Genomic DNA, 14,446 nt, shown 5'->3' with positions numbered 1-14,446 from the left:
CTCCCCCACCTTGTCTCAGTCCCAACCCCCGGATTCAGCACCGCTCTCTTGACCTGCAATCTTCTTCCGACCATTCCGCCCCCACCCCTTCTCTGGCCTATCACCCTCACCCTCACCTCCTGCCACCTATCGTATTCCCAGTGCCCCTCCCCCCAATTCCCCCCCCCCCACCTTTTCTCTCAGCCCGCCTGGCACACCAGCCTCAATCCTGAAGAACAGCTTGAAACGTCGATTCTCCTGGTCTTCGGATGCTGCCTGGCCTGTGTTTTTCCAGCATCACATTTTTCAACCTTCTTAACAACCCTATCAACCTGGATGGCAACTTTCAGGGATTCATGCCCATGGACACCAAGATCTCTCTGCTCACCTACACAACGAAGAATCTTACCATTAGCCCAGTACACTTTATTCCTTCCAAAGTGAATCAGCTTATACTTTTCTGCATTAAACTCTATTTGCCACCTCTCAGCCCAGCTCTGCAGCATATGTATATTCCTCTGTAACCTGCAACATCCTTCAGCATCATCCACAACTCCATCAACCTTAGTGTCATCGACAAATTTACTAACCCATCCTTCTAAGCCTTTAACAAGGTCATTTATAAAAATGACAAACAGCAGTGGCCCCAAAACAGATCCTTGCAATAATAACTGAACTCCAGGATAAACATTTCCCAGCAAACACCACCCTCTGTCTTCTTTCAGATGGCCAATTTATGATCCAAAGCACTAAATCAGCCTCAATGCCATGCCTCTGCAAAAGCCTACCGTGGGGAACCTTATCAAATGCCTTACTGAAATCCATATACACCACATCAACTATTTTACACTCATCCACCTGTTTGGTCAAAGAACCCGGTAAGGTTTGTGAGGCACGACCTATCCCACAAAACCGCGTTGACTATCCCTAATCAGTTTATTCCTTTCTAGATGATTATAAATTCTATCTCTTCTCACCTATTCCAACACTTTACCCACAACCGAAGTAAGGCTTACTGGTCTATAATTAACGGGGTTGTCTCTACTCCTCTTCTTAAACAAGGGGACGTTTGCTATCCTCCAGTCTTCTGGCGTTATTCCTGTACATACAATGACTACATAAAGATCAAAGCTAAAGGCACAGCAATCTCCTCCCTGGCCTCCCAAAGAATTGTAGGATAAATCACATCCAGGGGATTTATCTATTTTCAAACTTTCCTGAAGTGCTAACAACCCCTCTTTGTAAAACACAATCTCATCTAGTCTAGTAGCCTATATGTCATATTCCCCTTGACAACATTGTCTGTTTTCAGTGTCAATACTGACAAAAAATATTCATTTAGCACTTCCCCTAATTCTTTGGGCTCCATGTACAACTTCCCACTACTAACCTTGATTAGCCCTAAACTTACTCCAGTCATTCTTTTATTCCTGATATATGGATAGAAAGCTTTAGGGTTTTCCTTGATCCTACCTGGCAACGACTTCTCATTTCTCTTCCTGGCTCTTCTTAGCTCTCTTTTTAGGTCCTTCCTGGCTAACTGTAACTCTCAAGCACCCTAACTGAGACTTCACGGCTCATCCTAACATAAGCCTTCTTCTCCCTCTTCACAAGAGATTCAACTTCTTTAGTAAACCAAGGCTCCTTCCCTCGACCACTTCCTCTCTGCCTGACAAGTACATACTTATCAAGGACACACAGTAGTTGTTCCTTGAGTATGCTTCACATTTCAATTGTGCCCATCCTCTGCAGTTTCCTTCCCCATCCTGTGCATCCTGAACCTTTCCTAATCACATCATAATTGCCTTTCACCCAGCAATAACTCTTTCCCTGTCCCTTTTCATCGCTAAAGGAAACATAACCAAATTGTGGTTGCTATCACCAAAGTGCTCACCTACCTCCAAATCTAACATCTGGCCAGGTTCACTACCCAGTACCAAATACAATGTGGCCTTGCCCCTTGTTGGCTTGTCCACATACTGTGTCAAGAAACCATCCTGTACATGTTGGACAAAAGCTGACCCATCTGAAGTACTCAAACTATAGTATTTCCAGTCAATATTTGGAAAGTTAAAGTCCCCTTTAACAACCACCCTGTTGCTCTCGCTCCTACCCAGAATTATCTTTGCTATCATTTCCTCTACATCTCTGGAACTATTCAGAGGCCTATAAAAAACTCCCAACAGGGTGACCTTTCCTTTCCTGTTTCTAATCTCAGCTCATACTACCTCAGTCGATGAGTCCTCAAACATCTAGATGAGGGAAGCAACGTAATATCTCCACATTTGCAGATAATTCAAAGCTAAGTGGGAGGGTGAGTTTGGAAGGGGATGCAGAGATGTTCATTGATTTGCACACTTGAATGAGTGGGCAAATGCATTGCAGATGATGTATAATGGCAGCAAATAAAATGAAGGCAGATCGTCATTGTTCGATGGCGGTAACTTGGGAAAGGGGAAAGGTGCAATAAGATCTAGGTGTCCACATATACCAGTTGATGAAAGTAAGCATACAGATCAAATGGATGGTGAAAAAGGCAAATTGTATGTTAGCCTTCATAGTGAGACAATTCAAGTCGAGGAGGAGGAATGTCTTGCTGCAATTTTATAGGGACCTTGCTGAGACCACATATGGAGTATTATGCGCAGTTTGATTTTTTCAGTGCAGGAACGATGCTCCAGTTACGCATTGAATGGAGCACTGATTTACCAGACTGATTCCTGGAACAGGACTGTGTATAACGATGGGTTGGAGCCAATGTTTTGAAGAATGAGGAAGGGATCTATTCAGAATCTACAAAATTACAAAAGAACTAGATAAGGTAAACACAGACAACTGGATATTTAAGAACCAGGGGTCACAGTCTAAGGAAACATGGTATTCCATTTAGGATTGCGATGAGAGGAAATTTCCTCACTCAAAGAGTGGTGAACCTGTGCCACAGAAAGTGATTTAAGACAAAACATTGAATATCTTTCAGGAAATAGTTATAGAAAGTTCTTGAGGCTAAGTCGAAACAGAATATTGAGTTGGATGATCAGCTATGAACATATTGAATTGTGGAGCAGTCTGAAAAGGCCAAATGGCCTATTCCAGCTCCTATCCTCAATATATGGTCACCACTCTCTCAGAACCCAGCAACTAGCATCTTACTGTAAAAGCTGGCACATTCCAATCTTCAGATAGACCAAAATCAAATAACTAGAACGTTTAAAGCTGGAATCAAATAATAATGTGGCGCAGGCTCACAGTATAAAGCTGTTTCATGGACGAGTGAACCCAGTACCTTGATCATAAATGTGGATCGACTGCTGCTGTGGAACCACAACCACAGGATTGGCACTGTGAATTGATAGGCCAGGAAGAGTAGGTTCAGTCTTCCAGATTCTAAAGTTGAAGCAAAGATCATGCGAAATGAATGTAAATGTACTCTAAGGTGAGTGCACCTCCTCACAGACTGACTGTTCAGGCTCAGCTGTGCTGCACCTTGCAGTCAAACAGCTGACCGGAACTCCTTCAGTCATGCTTCCTTTCTCTCTGCTTACTCACAGTGGCATACCCTACGGGACCTGCTGAGTTGTCACACCACGGAGAACTGTGCATTTATCAAATCCCTTCTTGGGCCTTAACTCTTACCTCTGACACCACATTCTTGCACATGTTGTTCGACACCCACGGTGGTAGCACACTTTCATTGCCAACTGAAATTTGAACCTGCAAACCGAGAAAAGAATCGAGAGTGTAATACTGACTTTGGTATTCACTCACACCCCCAGGCACTAATGAGTGATCAGACATAAGTTTCAGCAAAGCAAGAACCAAGTACAGAATATAACTGAGGTTAGATACAGACTGAAACTCTATCCACACAAAATCCCCATCAAACATTCTAAGCGCATTTAAAGATCACTCTATACTGTCCCCCATCAATCAATCAATCCCAGAGGACATATAACACAACTTTAGGATTAAAGCTAAGCTGTTTTTACAATGTCTAAGCGAACATTCCTAAGATTGGAAGAGCACTGAATTAAACGCGAGTAAAGCTCTGCCTACTCAATCCCATTGAACATGGACAGTGGTTGGCAATATGAAAGTAGTGCAGCAGTAATCCACACGCAGGGATGGAATTTACATTCAATTCATTAATCTATTCTGGAAAAAGTGCCTGCCTTATTCCCAATGGTCCGATCCTAATTGAATTATCATAAAAGCTCATCTGGTTCACCAATTGCCACATGCATAAAAGGATGGCAACAAGGTTGAGATTGCCAATGAATCCCAAGAATGGACAATTTAGAAAAAGACTTGCAGACACAGAACAGGGTTAGAAACAACAAAAAAGTACATTTCTGGGCACAGCAGAAAGAAAGATAAAAGAGAAAGGGAAGGGAAGAAAGGGTGAAAGAGAGACAGCAATCAGAAAAACAGTGAAATAGTGAAAGTGAGAGGGAGAGATGAGTCACAGGAAGAGATAAAGAAATAAAAAAAAAGAAAAATAGGTGAGATAAGAGACAGTGGCAGGAAGGGAGACAGAAGCTGGTGTACAAAGACTACACTGAGGGAGATATGAAGTGAATGAGAGATACAGGCAGGCACAGAGTGACATACAGAAAGACAGAAACAGACAGATCAAGTGAGATGGAAAGGTCGCGTAACACAGTCACATAGACGAAGGGACACACAGCAAGAGAGAAACAGAGGGACACACACAGGGAACAAGAGAGCAAGAGACAGAAAAAAAGGGAGAACGGAGAATGAAGAGAAACAGACTGAGTAAGGGATGCACACATAGAGGGGGAAGGGCTGCAGGGAATGGATTGTGGGCTACAGGGAATGGCAAGGGAGCACTCAGACGGAGGAGGCAGCGCAGAGAGCTGAGGCGCAGATAGACATGGAAGATATGGGGGAAAACAGAGAAGAGGAAATGTTACGAAGGTGTAGGTGTGTACTGTAACTTTAAGAGAGAGTGAAAGCTACCAAGGACTGACTGAAAGCACAGAGTGTGCTGAACAATTTAAAAATAGAACATTTATTGTGAAACAAATAGCTGGAGCTGCGTTGCCATGGTACACAACAAATTTGAATTTGACACATTATGCCACAAGATACTAAAATTTTAATTTTTATTGTATCTTGATGTTTTGATGGCATCAAATCAACGAGACGGTCCAATGTTTTTGGGGTAATATAAAATCAGGTATTTTGAACAGTTGGGAAGAACAGCAGAGAACAGCAAAGAGCAGCTAAGCATCAACCGACTGCTAGCAGAATAGCTCTCTGAAAGGTACCTGCCCATAAGGAATCTGTGCAGCAGAAAACCGAAGAAAAGATGACCCAGGAAAATTTACAAAGGAAAATCAACCAAGGAGAATTGACCCAGCTGGTTGGTTTTGAAACGTCATTTTTTTTTGGAAATATTAATTGGAGGTTTTTTATATCAGACCAGCATTGTATAGTGGGAGGTAAAGGATCGTTTTTGGGGAAAGTAGTTGTAAATAGTTGTTGTATAATGTTGTCTTTTGGACTTAAAGAATAAAATTGTTAATTTTTTCTTTAAATAGTGATATTTGGAATAGTTCTTTGTCACTCAAAAATTCATAGATTACGTCATGAGGGGAGCTTTTGCGTGAATCTGGTTTAAATTAGCAGAGGGATTTACTCTGTATCGTAACAAAAAAAAACAGAGGAAGATGAAACAGAGCGAGGAGGAGATAAGAGAGCGTAACAGAGCGAAGAAGAGGTAACAGAGCGAAGAGGAGGTAACAGAGCGAGGAGGAGGTAACAGAGCGAGGAGGAGGTAACAGAGCGAGGAGGAGGTAACAGAGCGAGGAGGAAGTGAGGGAGAGAGGAAGAAGTAACAGAGATCGGACAGAAAGATACATATTAGAATTGAAATCAACAATAAAACTGTTGTAACATGTCAGTGATGGTAATATTTGAGCTTTGCAAGTCTATAAGAAAATGACGAGACAGACATGAAGAAAGAAAGAGAAAGAAAAAGCCAAAGTTCAAGATGAAGCGAAGACCGGCTGTGCTTTATTACTTTCCAGGTTTTAAAACCAATTCTGCCAGTCCATGAACTGTACTTCTTGGTTACCATCTTGAAAATGTAATTAATATTGAAACTTACTGTATGATTTGCTTTTTTGTTCCACAATTGTTGCTTCGTCCCATTCACTTCATTCATCTGGAACATATGTCACCCAAGGACCCATTTTAGGCAATTCATTTGTGAATGTCGAAAGCACTGTCCTTTCACATCAAAATCACTCAGCCTACAACAAGCCTCTGGTGTACTGTACTCTGATCCTCAGAAGGGCCATCACAAAACCCAGGAGTATGTATGTCAGGTACAGAATGCCTCATCACCCTCTTTCGGCTACTCAGAATCTGACAGTTCAGAACCATTCAGGATTATCCAGTGTAATTAACTTTAAAAGTTTGATTAGCATATTGGAAAACTAATGTCTTAACATCACATACTATTATTGTTTACTTGAACCTTTCTATTCCCATGGACCTTTCTTTTATGATACACATTCCAGATTTAAATTCTCAAACAGTACTTACTTTTTCAAGTATCTCCCGACTTTTTTCTTAGAGGAATCATTATTAGAAACATTTTGCTATTAATTCACTCTTGTACATTTTGCACTCATTCTTCAGACCTTTTCTCCTCCATTAATGTAGCACACACTTTATTACTACTTAAAACCTTTTACACGTTTTAAAATGTTACTGTATTTCCTTCACTTGTTTACAAACAGGAAGCATTTTTATATCCATTTTGCACTTTCTGATCCTTTCCACAGTTTTGCTCTCCTTTTCTCCTTAACTAAGCATGTTGAAATTTTAACTTTTTGGCAGAGTTTGTTTTCTTTTTGAAAACATTTTCAAACACAACATGCACTTTTTCATGCTTGCATGCACTTATGCATTCATCACAATGGTTTCACACTTCTCCATCTTCACTTTTTCTATGCAGTTTTGCAAAATCATCTTTCAAATTTTCACACATTTTTCGTAACCTTTTTTCAATCATACCAAACAGGGAACGGAAGGGTTCGAGACAGAGGGAAGGAGGGAGAGAAAAAATGAGAGAGAGAGACAGAGACAGGCAAAGATGTAGACAGGGTATAAATACGGAAAGAGTGATAGGAAAAGCTAGAGAGAGATTAAAATAGGCAGTGGAGAGAGTGAGCAAAGTTGTGGAAAGAAAGGGAGGAAACAGACAGACAGGGAAAGAGAAAGAAATGGGAGAGAGACAAAAATGGAAAGAGAGAAAAAGACAGGATATGGAAAGAGAAATGAGAGGAAAGAGAAAACAAGGAAAAGAGAGATAGATAAGGAAATAGAGAAAGGGGAAAGGAGATATAAGCAAAATAATAAGAGGATTGAAGAAAGAGGGAAGAAAAGAGTGAGAGAGGCCAGAAAAGAGAGCTGGGGAGAGTCGGGAAAGAAAGAAGTGCAGGTCAGGGAAAAAGAGAGAGGCAGTGAGAGAGAGGGAGGGAAGCAGAGACTAGGGAAGACAGAAGAGGTGTGACACAATCATAATATCACTGGACTAGAAATCCAGATTCCAATGCCAAAGTTCTGGGACGTGGGCTTGATCCCACCAGAATAGGTAGTGAAATGTGAAAGCAATAATATCTGGAATAAAAAACGAGCCGAATGACACTAATGTAGGACATAAGAATGAGGAACAGAAATAGACAATTCAGCCTCTTGATCCTGCTCACCATTCAATGTAATCATAAGTGATTTCACCTTGATATCAACTTCACTTTCTTGCCTGTTCTCCATAATCTTTCAACTCCTTACTAATTAAAAATGTGTAATTTCATTCTGAAATTTACTCAAAGTCGCAGCATCCAACCTACTCTTGGATAATGAATTCCAAAGATTCATGACCCTTTGAGAGAGTCAATTTCTCTTTATCTGGTTAAAATCTGCTATCCCTGATCTGAAAACTGCAACCTCTCACGCTACATTGCCCCACTTGGGGAAACATTTATTCCATACTGACTTTGTCAATCCCCTTTAACATTGTTTATGCCTCAATTAGATGTCTTTTCATCCTTCTGAACTCTAGCGAGTATAGTGCTCAGCTATTCAAACTCTCTTCAGAAGTAAACCCCTTATCTCTACAATCAATCTAGTGAAGCTCCTCCAAACTATCTCCAATGAATCCACATCCCTCCTCGTGTAAGGGGAAACTCACATAACCATTTTCAATTGTTGCAAAAACCTATCTTGTTCACAAATATTCTTTAAGGAAGTGAATCTGTTGTCCTTTCCTGATGTGGCCTACAAGTTCTCCAGACCTATCCAATGAGGGTGCAGACTTAACTACCTCTGGGAAATTAGGGAGAGGCAATAAATGCTGGCCTAATCAGTACCAGACATATGCTATGAATTAATAAGAAAGAAAATAGTTAGGAAAAATGGATGAGAAAAAAGTCAAAATAGAACTGAACAAAAAAGGAAAAAGAAATTTGGAGAAGACGACAGAAATGGAAGTGACGGTAAGAGGGGAAGAGTTGGAGATACAGAAATACTATGTCAAGTTAGACATCAGAATTGAAATCTTTTTACAATAGAATTGCTTTACCCAGCTCTCCACAAAGGTAATATTCGGGGTCTGTAAAACAAAAACATAAAGAGACCAGAGTAAATCTTGCATGAGAATCAAGTCAAAATATTCATCCTCCCCCTACCTCTTGACAAGCTTGACAGAACATGAACATCCGTGTAAATCATGAGCTTTGCTAACATTCTGCTGTTGTCTTGACATGCAGCAAGCCCTGACTCGGCACCTGCCGCCTTGCTACAATTCATGCGTTTCTCATTTAGCTTCATAACACGAATCAATGTTGAAACGTCCCCCCTCTCAAAGCATCACCCTACTGTGGCTGGTCAGTTGAAAATGGAATTCAATCTGGATAAGTGTGAGTTGAAATACTTGGACAGGATAAACAAAACAAGGGAAGCTAGAGAGGAGATTGCAGAGCCGTTGGTTTTGACCTTTATCTCATGATTGTCTACAGGAATAGTGCCAGAAGACTGGAGGATAGCAAATGTTGTCCCCTTGTTCAAGAAGGGGAGTACAGGCAACCCTGGATTGACCTTACTTCTGTTGTGGCAACATTTTGTAAAGGATTATAAGAGATAGGATTTATAATCATCGAGAAAGAAATAATTTTATTAGGGATAGTCAACACGGTTTTGTGAAGGATAGGTCGTGCCTCACAAACCTTACTGAGTTCTTTGAGGGTGACAAAACAGGTGGATGAGGGTAAAGCAGTTGATGTGGTATATAAGGATTTCAGTAAAGAGTCTGATAAGTTTCCCCACTGTAGGCAATTGCACAAAATACGGAGGCATGGGATTGAGGGTCATTTAATGGTTTGGATCAGAAATTGGCTAGCTGAAAGAAGACAGAGGGTGGTGCTTGCTGGGAAATGTTCATCCTGGAGTTCGGTTACTAATGATGTACCGCAAGGATCTGTTCAGGGGCCACTGCTGTTTGTCATTTTTATAAATGATTTGGATGAGGGCACAGAAGGACGGGTTAGTAAATTTGGGGATGACACTAAAGTTGGTGGAGTTGTAGAAGGATGTTTCAGGTTACAGAGGGACACAGATAAGCTGCAGAGCTAGGCTGAGAGGTGGCAAATGGAGTTTAATGCAGAAAAGTGTGAGGTGATTCACTTTGGAAGGAGTAACGGGGCACGGTGGCACAGTGGTTAGCACTGCTGCCTCGCAGCGCCAGAGACCCAGGTTCAATTCCCGCCTCAGGCGACTGACTGTGTGGAGTTTGCACATTCTCCCCGTGTCTGGGTGGGTTTCCTCCGGGTGCTCCGGTTTCCTCCCACAGTTCAAAGATGTGCAGGTCAGGTGAATTGGCCATGCTAAATTGCCCATAGTTTTTAGGTAAAAAAAAGGGGTAAATGTAGGGGTATGGGTGGGTTGCGCTTCAGCGGGTCGGTGTGGACTTGTTGTAAGTAATCAAAAAAAAACAGAGTACTGGCTAATGGTAAGATTCTTGGTAGTGTGGATGAGCAGAGAAATCTTGGTGTCCACATGCATAGATCCCTGAAAGTTAACAACCCTATCCAACCTGGTTGACAAGAAGGCATACTATGTGATAGCTTTTATTAGTAGAGGGATTGAGTTTCGGAACCATGAGGTCACGTCGCAGCTGCACAAAATCTCTGGTGCAGCCACACTTGGAGTACTGTGTACAGTGCTGGTCGCCGCGTTATAAGAAGGATGTAGAAGCACTGAAAAGAGTGCAGAGGAGATCTCCCAAGATGTTGCCTGGTATGGAGGGAAGGTCTTATGAGAAAAGGCTGAGGGACTTAAGGCTGTTTTCGTTAGGGAGATGTTTAAGAGGTGACTTAATAGAGACATACAAGATGACCAGAGAGATAGGGTGGACAGTGAGAGTCTTTTTCCTCGGATGGTGATGGCTAGCATGAGGGGACATAACTTTTAATTGAGGGGTGATAAATATAGCACAGATGCCAGAGGTAGGTTCTTAACTCAGAGAGCAGTATGGGCGAGGAAATGTCCTGCTTGCAACGGTACTGGACTCGCCAACATTAATCGCATTTAAACAGTCATTGGATAGACTTATGGATGATAATAGAATAGTGTTTGTTAGACAAGCTGTTTATTAGTTTCACAGGTCAGCACGACATTGAGTGCCAAAGGACCTGTACTGATGTAATATTCTATGTAAGGGAATACTAATTAATGTTAGAACCTGGGAAGCACTGAGGATCAGAGGGATCTTAGTGTGCATATCCATTTTTCTCTTGATGTAGTGGGACAGGTGGGTGAAGTGATTAACAAGGCACATGGGATGTTTGCTTTTATTTGATGAGGCAGAGAAAAAAGGTAGTTACGCTGGAACAGGATAAAATTGTGCTTTGACCACAGCTAGAGTATTGTGTGAATGTCTGGAATCCACATTATAGGAGGGAAGTGACACCACTGGATAGTGTGCACAGGAGACTTACCAGGATGTTGCTTCGACTGGAGAGTTTTACTTCTGAAAAGAGAATGGGCAGACTGAGAGAGGACATGATTGAGATTTATGACAGGAAAGAACATTTTCGTTTTGGTGAAGGGATCAATGACCAGGAGGCACAGATTTCAGGTAAGGGGCAGGAGGTTTAGAACAGATGTGAGGAAATCTTTTTTAAACTGAGGGGTTGGTGAGACTCTGGAACTCACTGCCTATAAGAGTGTAGAGGCAGAAACTCTCATAACTTTACAAAGTACTTCGGTGGGATGCCAAGGCAAAAAAGCTCTGATGACGAGTAATCTAGACTCAAAACATCAGCCTGCTTTCACTCCATGGAGCTGCCTGACCTGCTGCGATCCCCAGCATTTTTTTGTTTTCAGTTCAAACTGATACAGCATTCTGATTTGAGGGGTCATGGATAATGCAAAACTGACTGTAGCTGTCACTGACAGAAAGACAAAATAATCTCAGCCTCACCGATAATAAGTACATCTTCTCATAATACTTGACGGCATTCAATGACGCCAGCATATCGCAACTATCAGTCAGATTTCTAACACTCCGGGTACAAGTGGTGCTACGATCCTGCAGAAAACCTAGATAAATGTACCAAAATTGAGCAGTTTTAATTTCATGTAATAACAAGAAATGGCTGATAACAAGAAACTGAAAGCAACAAATGCTATGGTCCCTGAAGATATTATGATATGAGTCAAAAAGATATGTTCCAGATTTGCTGTATCCCTAGCTAACCTGGTCTAGTACAGCCACCACACTAGCATGCACCCAACAATGTGAAAAACTGTTGTGCTCTACCCAGGATACAAAAATCAGGAAATATCCAACCTGCCCAACTACTGCTCCATCAGTCTCCTCTTGATCATCAGTAAAGTGATGGAGGGATCACCAACAGCACTACCAAGCAGATGTTTAGCAGTAAATATCTCACTGAAGCTAGGTTTTTGTTCTTCCACGGCCACTTACCTTCTGACCTCCTCATAGCTTCGTTCAAAAATGGAGAAAACAGATGAACTTCAGAAGTGAGATGAGAATGATTCACGCAGAGTAAACTACCTGCTCCTGAGAAACAGGGTATATCAACAAGTGGTCAGACGCAGAATGCAGTCCTCATTAGGCAGTCCTTGTTATCAAGGGTGCAGTCCACTCCAAATGGAAGATGGGCAAAGAAGAGGAATCTTGAGGAGGGATGTAGTTTAAAAACCAACATACATCAAGCAGAACTCTGAACAGACAGCAACAAGGAATGCTTGCAAGGCAAGGCAGGTAATCTCAGGAATATAGAAGAGCACTTTCCCCACTGTTTTATTTACATTCAGTGAGAAAAAAACGACTAAGTAATACATCACACAGGAACCAGAAGGGGTGTTTGAAGGATCCTCAGGCACAGTTAAGATTGAGGTCAAACTCTTTATTGGTCTATTTCCCCCGGTAAAGCTAAAAAACTCCATGTGAAAACTGATTGTATTTGCAGAATTCTCACAGCTGTTACAACGCAAATATCCCTTACATTCGAATGAAATCAGTACTGAATCCAAAAGCGTCACCAATTCAAAACTGATTTGAGAAAGAAGCCAAAAGTTAAGACAAAATTTGAAAATGGCATTAACTTTACTTTTCAATTTTAATTTTAAATATCTGCTGTGAAAAACTTGTCCCATAAACGTAGATTATTGAAAATTTGGCAGACATCCAATTTAAATATGGATGTTTGTTCTGGTTTCCGGGATAGAAGTAAAAATTGAGAAAAAGCAATATGATCGAAAAGAACCTAATACAAGCTACAATGTGACTGTAACCTGGTGACTTGATCCAGCCCGTCATAGACCAACCGACAGTTAACACTTCACATCCCTTCACACCAGCGAGTCTGTGTTGGTCAAAAACAAGCATCTATTTTATTCTCAAGCATCTGGCCTAATGTACCTTGGCATCACAAATGCACATCTAAATTCCTCTTCAATGTTGAAGGCTGCTGCTTCTACCATCCTTTTAGTCAGTGAATTCTAATTTCCCGCCATGGTTGGGATAAAAAAATTCTTTATATTCCCCTCTGAACCTCCCATTCCTTCCCTTAAATCTACACCCTCAGGTCATTGAACCTTGCACTAAACAAGAAAAGTTCCTTCCTGTCTACCCTATCAATTCACAATAATTTCAAGCATTTCATTCCTGTTCTCCCTTAGTCTCCTCTGCTTGAAGGAAAACAAGCCATCTGTCCAATCTCTTTTAATAATTTAACTGTTGGGCGAAGTTCACAATTGTTGGGCGAAGTTCACAGCACAGAATCAGATAAGTTAATTGTTGCTTTAAGTCTGTCCAAGAGAAAGACTGCAGTAGCGAGTATAGTGGATTCTTTCTTGATTATATGTTTTTGGAGATAAGTCTCTTGATTAAACTTAAAATATAAGCCATAGCTATTAATTTAACTTGGGGCAGTGTTTGTAGAGGAATATGACAGTGTTATTTTCTGGGTCTGTAGATTGTGAAGGAGCAAAAATGGCCTTTGCAGTGATATGTGCTTCTTGTCAGATGTGGGAGTTTAAAGAGAGTTTAAGGGTTACTGCAGATTATATCTGCCATAAATGCTTTTGGATGCAAATCTTATCAGATCGATTGAATCGGTTGGAGAGACAGATAGAAGCGATGAGGAATTTGCAACAGCAACAGTAAGCGATGGATGACAGTTATAAGAAGAAGGGAAAGTCTCAGATACAGTCACATAGATGGGTTAACTTCAGGAAGGGTGAGAGAGGTCGGCACCGAGTGCAGAAGTCTTTTGTGGATATACCCATTTCAAACAGGTATGCTGTTTTGGAAAATGTAGGGGGTGATGGATTCTCAGGGGAACGTAGCACGAACAGCCGAGTTTCTGGTTTTGAGACTGGCTCTGATGCCATGAGGGGTACATCGGCTTCCAAGAGATCAATTGTGTTAGGGGATTCTGTAGTCAGAGGTACAGACAGACCTTTCTGTGACCAGAGAAAAAGCAGAATGGTGTGTTGTTTCCCTGGTGCCAGGATCAAGGATGTCTCAGAGAGGGTGCAGAATATTCTCACGGAGGGAGAGGGGCCAGCAGGAGGTCATTGTCCACATTGGAACTAATGACATTGGAAGGGAAAAGGTTGAAACTCAGAAGGGAGATTACAGAGAGTTAGATAGAATTTTAAAAAGGAGGTCCTCAAGGGTAGTAATATCTGGATTACTTCCAGTGCTACGAGTTAGTGAGGGCACGAATAGCAGGATAGTGCAGACGAATGCATGGCTGAGGAGCTGGTGTATGGGAGAAGGATTCACATTTTTGGATCATTGGAATCTCTTTTGGGGTAGACCTGTACAAGAAGGACGGATTGCACCTAAATTGGAAGGGGGCTAATATATTGGCAGGGAAATTTGCTAGAACTGCTTGGGAGG

General features: G+C 41.5%; 1 protein-coding gene across 3 annotated transcripts in view; it reads right to left on the bottom strand.

Annotated features, from left to right (window-relative positions):
- LOC122544157 (tectonic-3-like) overlaps window positions 1-14,446 on the bottom strand; it is an 85,207-nt gene that overhangs the window by 29,484 nt on the left and 41,277 nt on the right. For 2 of the 3 annotated variants that reach the window (XM_043683187.1, XM_043683189.1), the window contains exons 7-10: window positions 11,492-11,610; window positions 8,594-8,623; window positions 6,113-6,169; window positions 3,616-3,693 (exon numbers count right to left, since the gene is read on the bottom strand). In XM_043683187.1, the coding sequence (XP_043539122.1) occupies window positions 3,616-3,693; window positions 6,113-6,169; window positions 8,594-8,623; window positions 11,492-11,610 (284 nt within the window). The remainder of the gene's footprint in view (window positions 1-3,615; window positions 3,694-6,112; window positions 6,170-8,593; window positions 8,624-11,491; window positions 11,611-14,446) is intronic. The other variant, XM_043683188.1, reaches the window with a different exon arrangement.

The sequence above is a fragment of the Chiloscyllium plagiosum genome, chromosome 47, assembly GCF_004010195.1.
Source record: "Chiloscyllium plagiosum isolate BGI_BamShark_2017 chromosome 47, ASM401019v2, whole genome shotgun sequence".
In the NCBI taxonomy this organism is placed as follows: domain Eukaryota; kingdom Metazoa; phylum Chordata; class Chondrichthyes; order Orectolobiformes; family Hemiscylliidae; genus Chiloscyllium; species Chiloscyllium plagiosum.
Note: the sequence above shows the minus strand (reverse complement) of the source record. Positions and strands in the feature narration are given on the sequence as shown.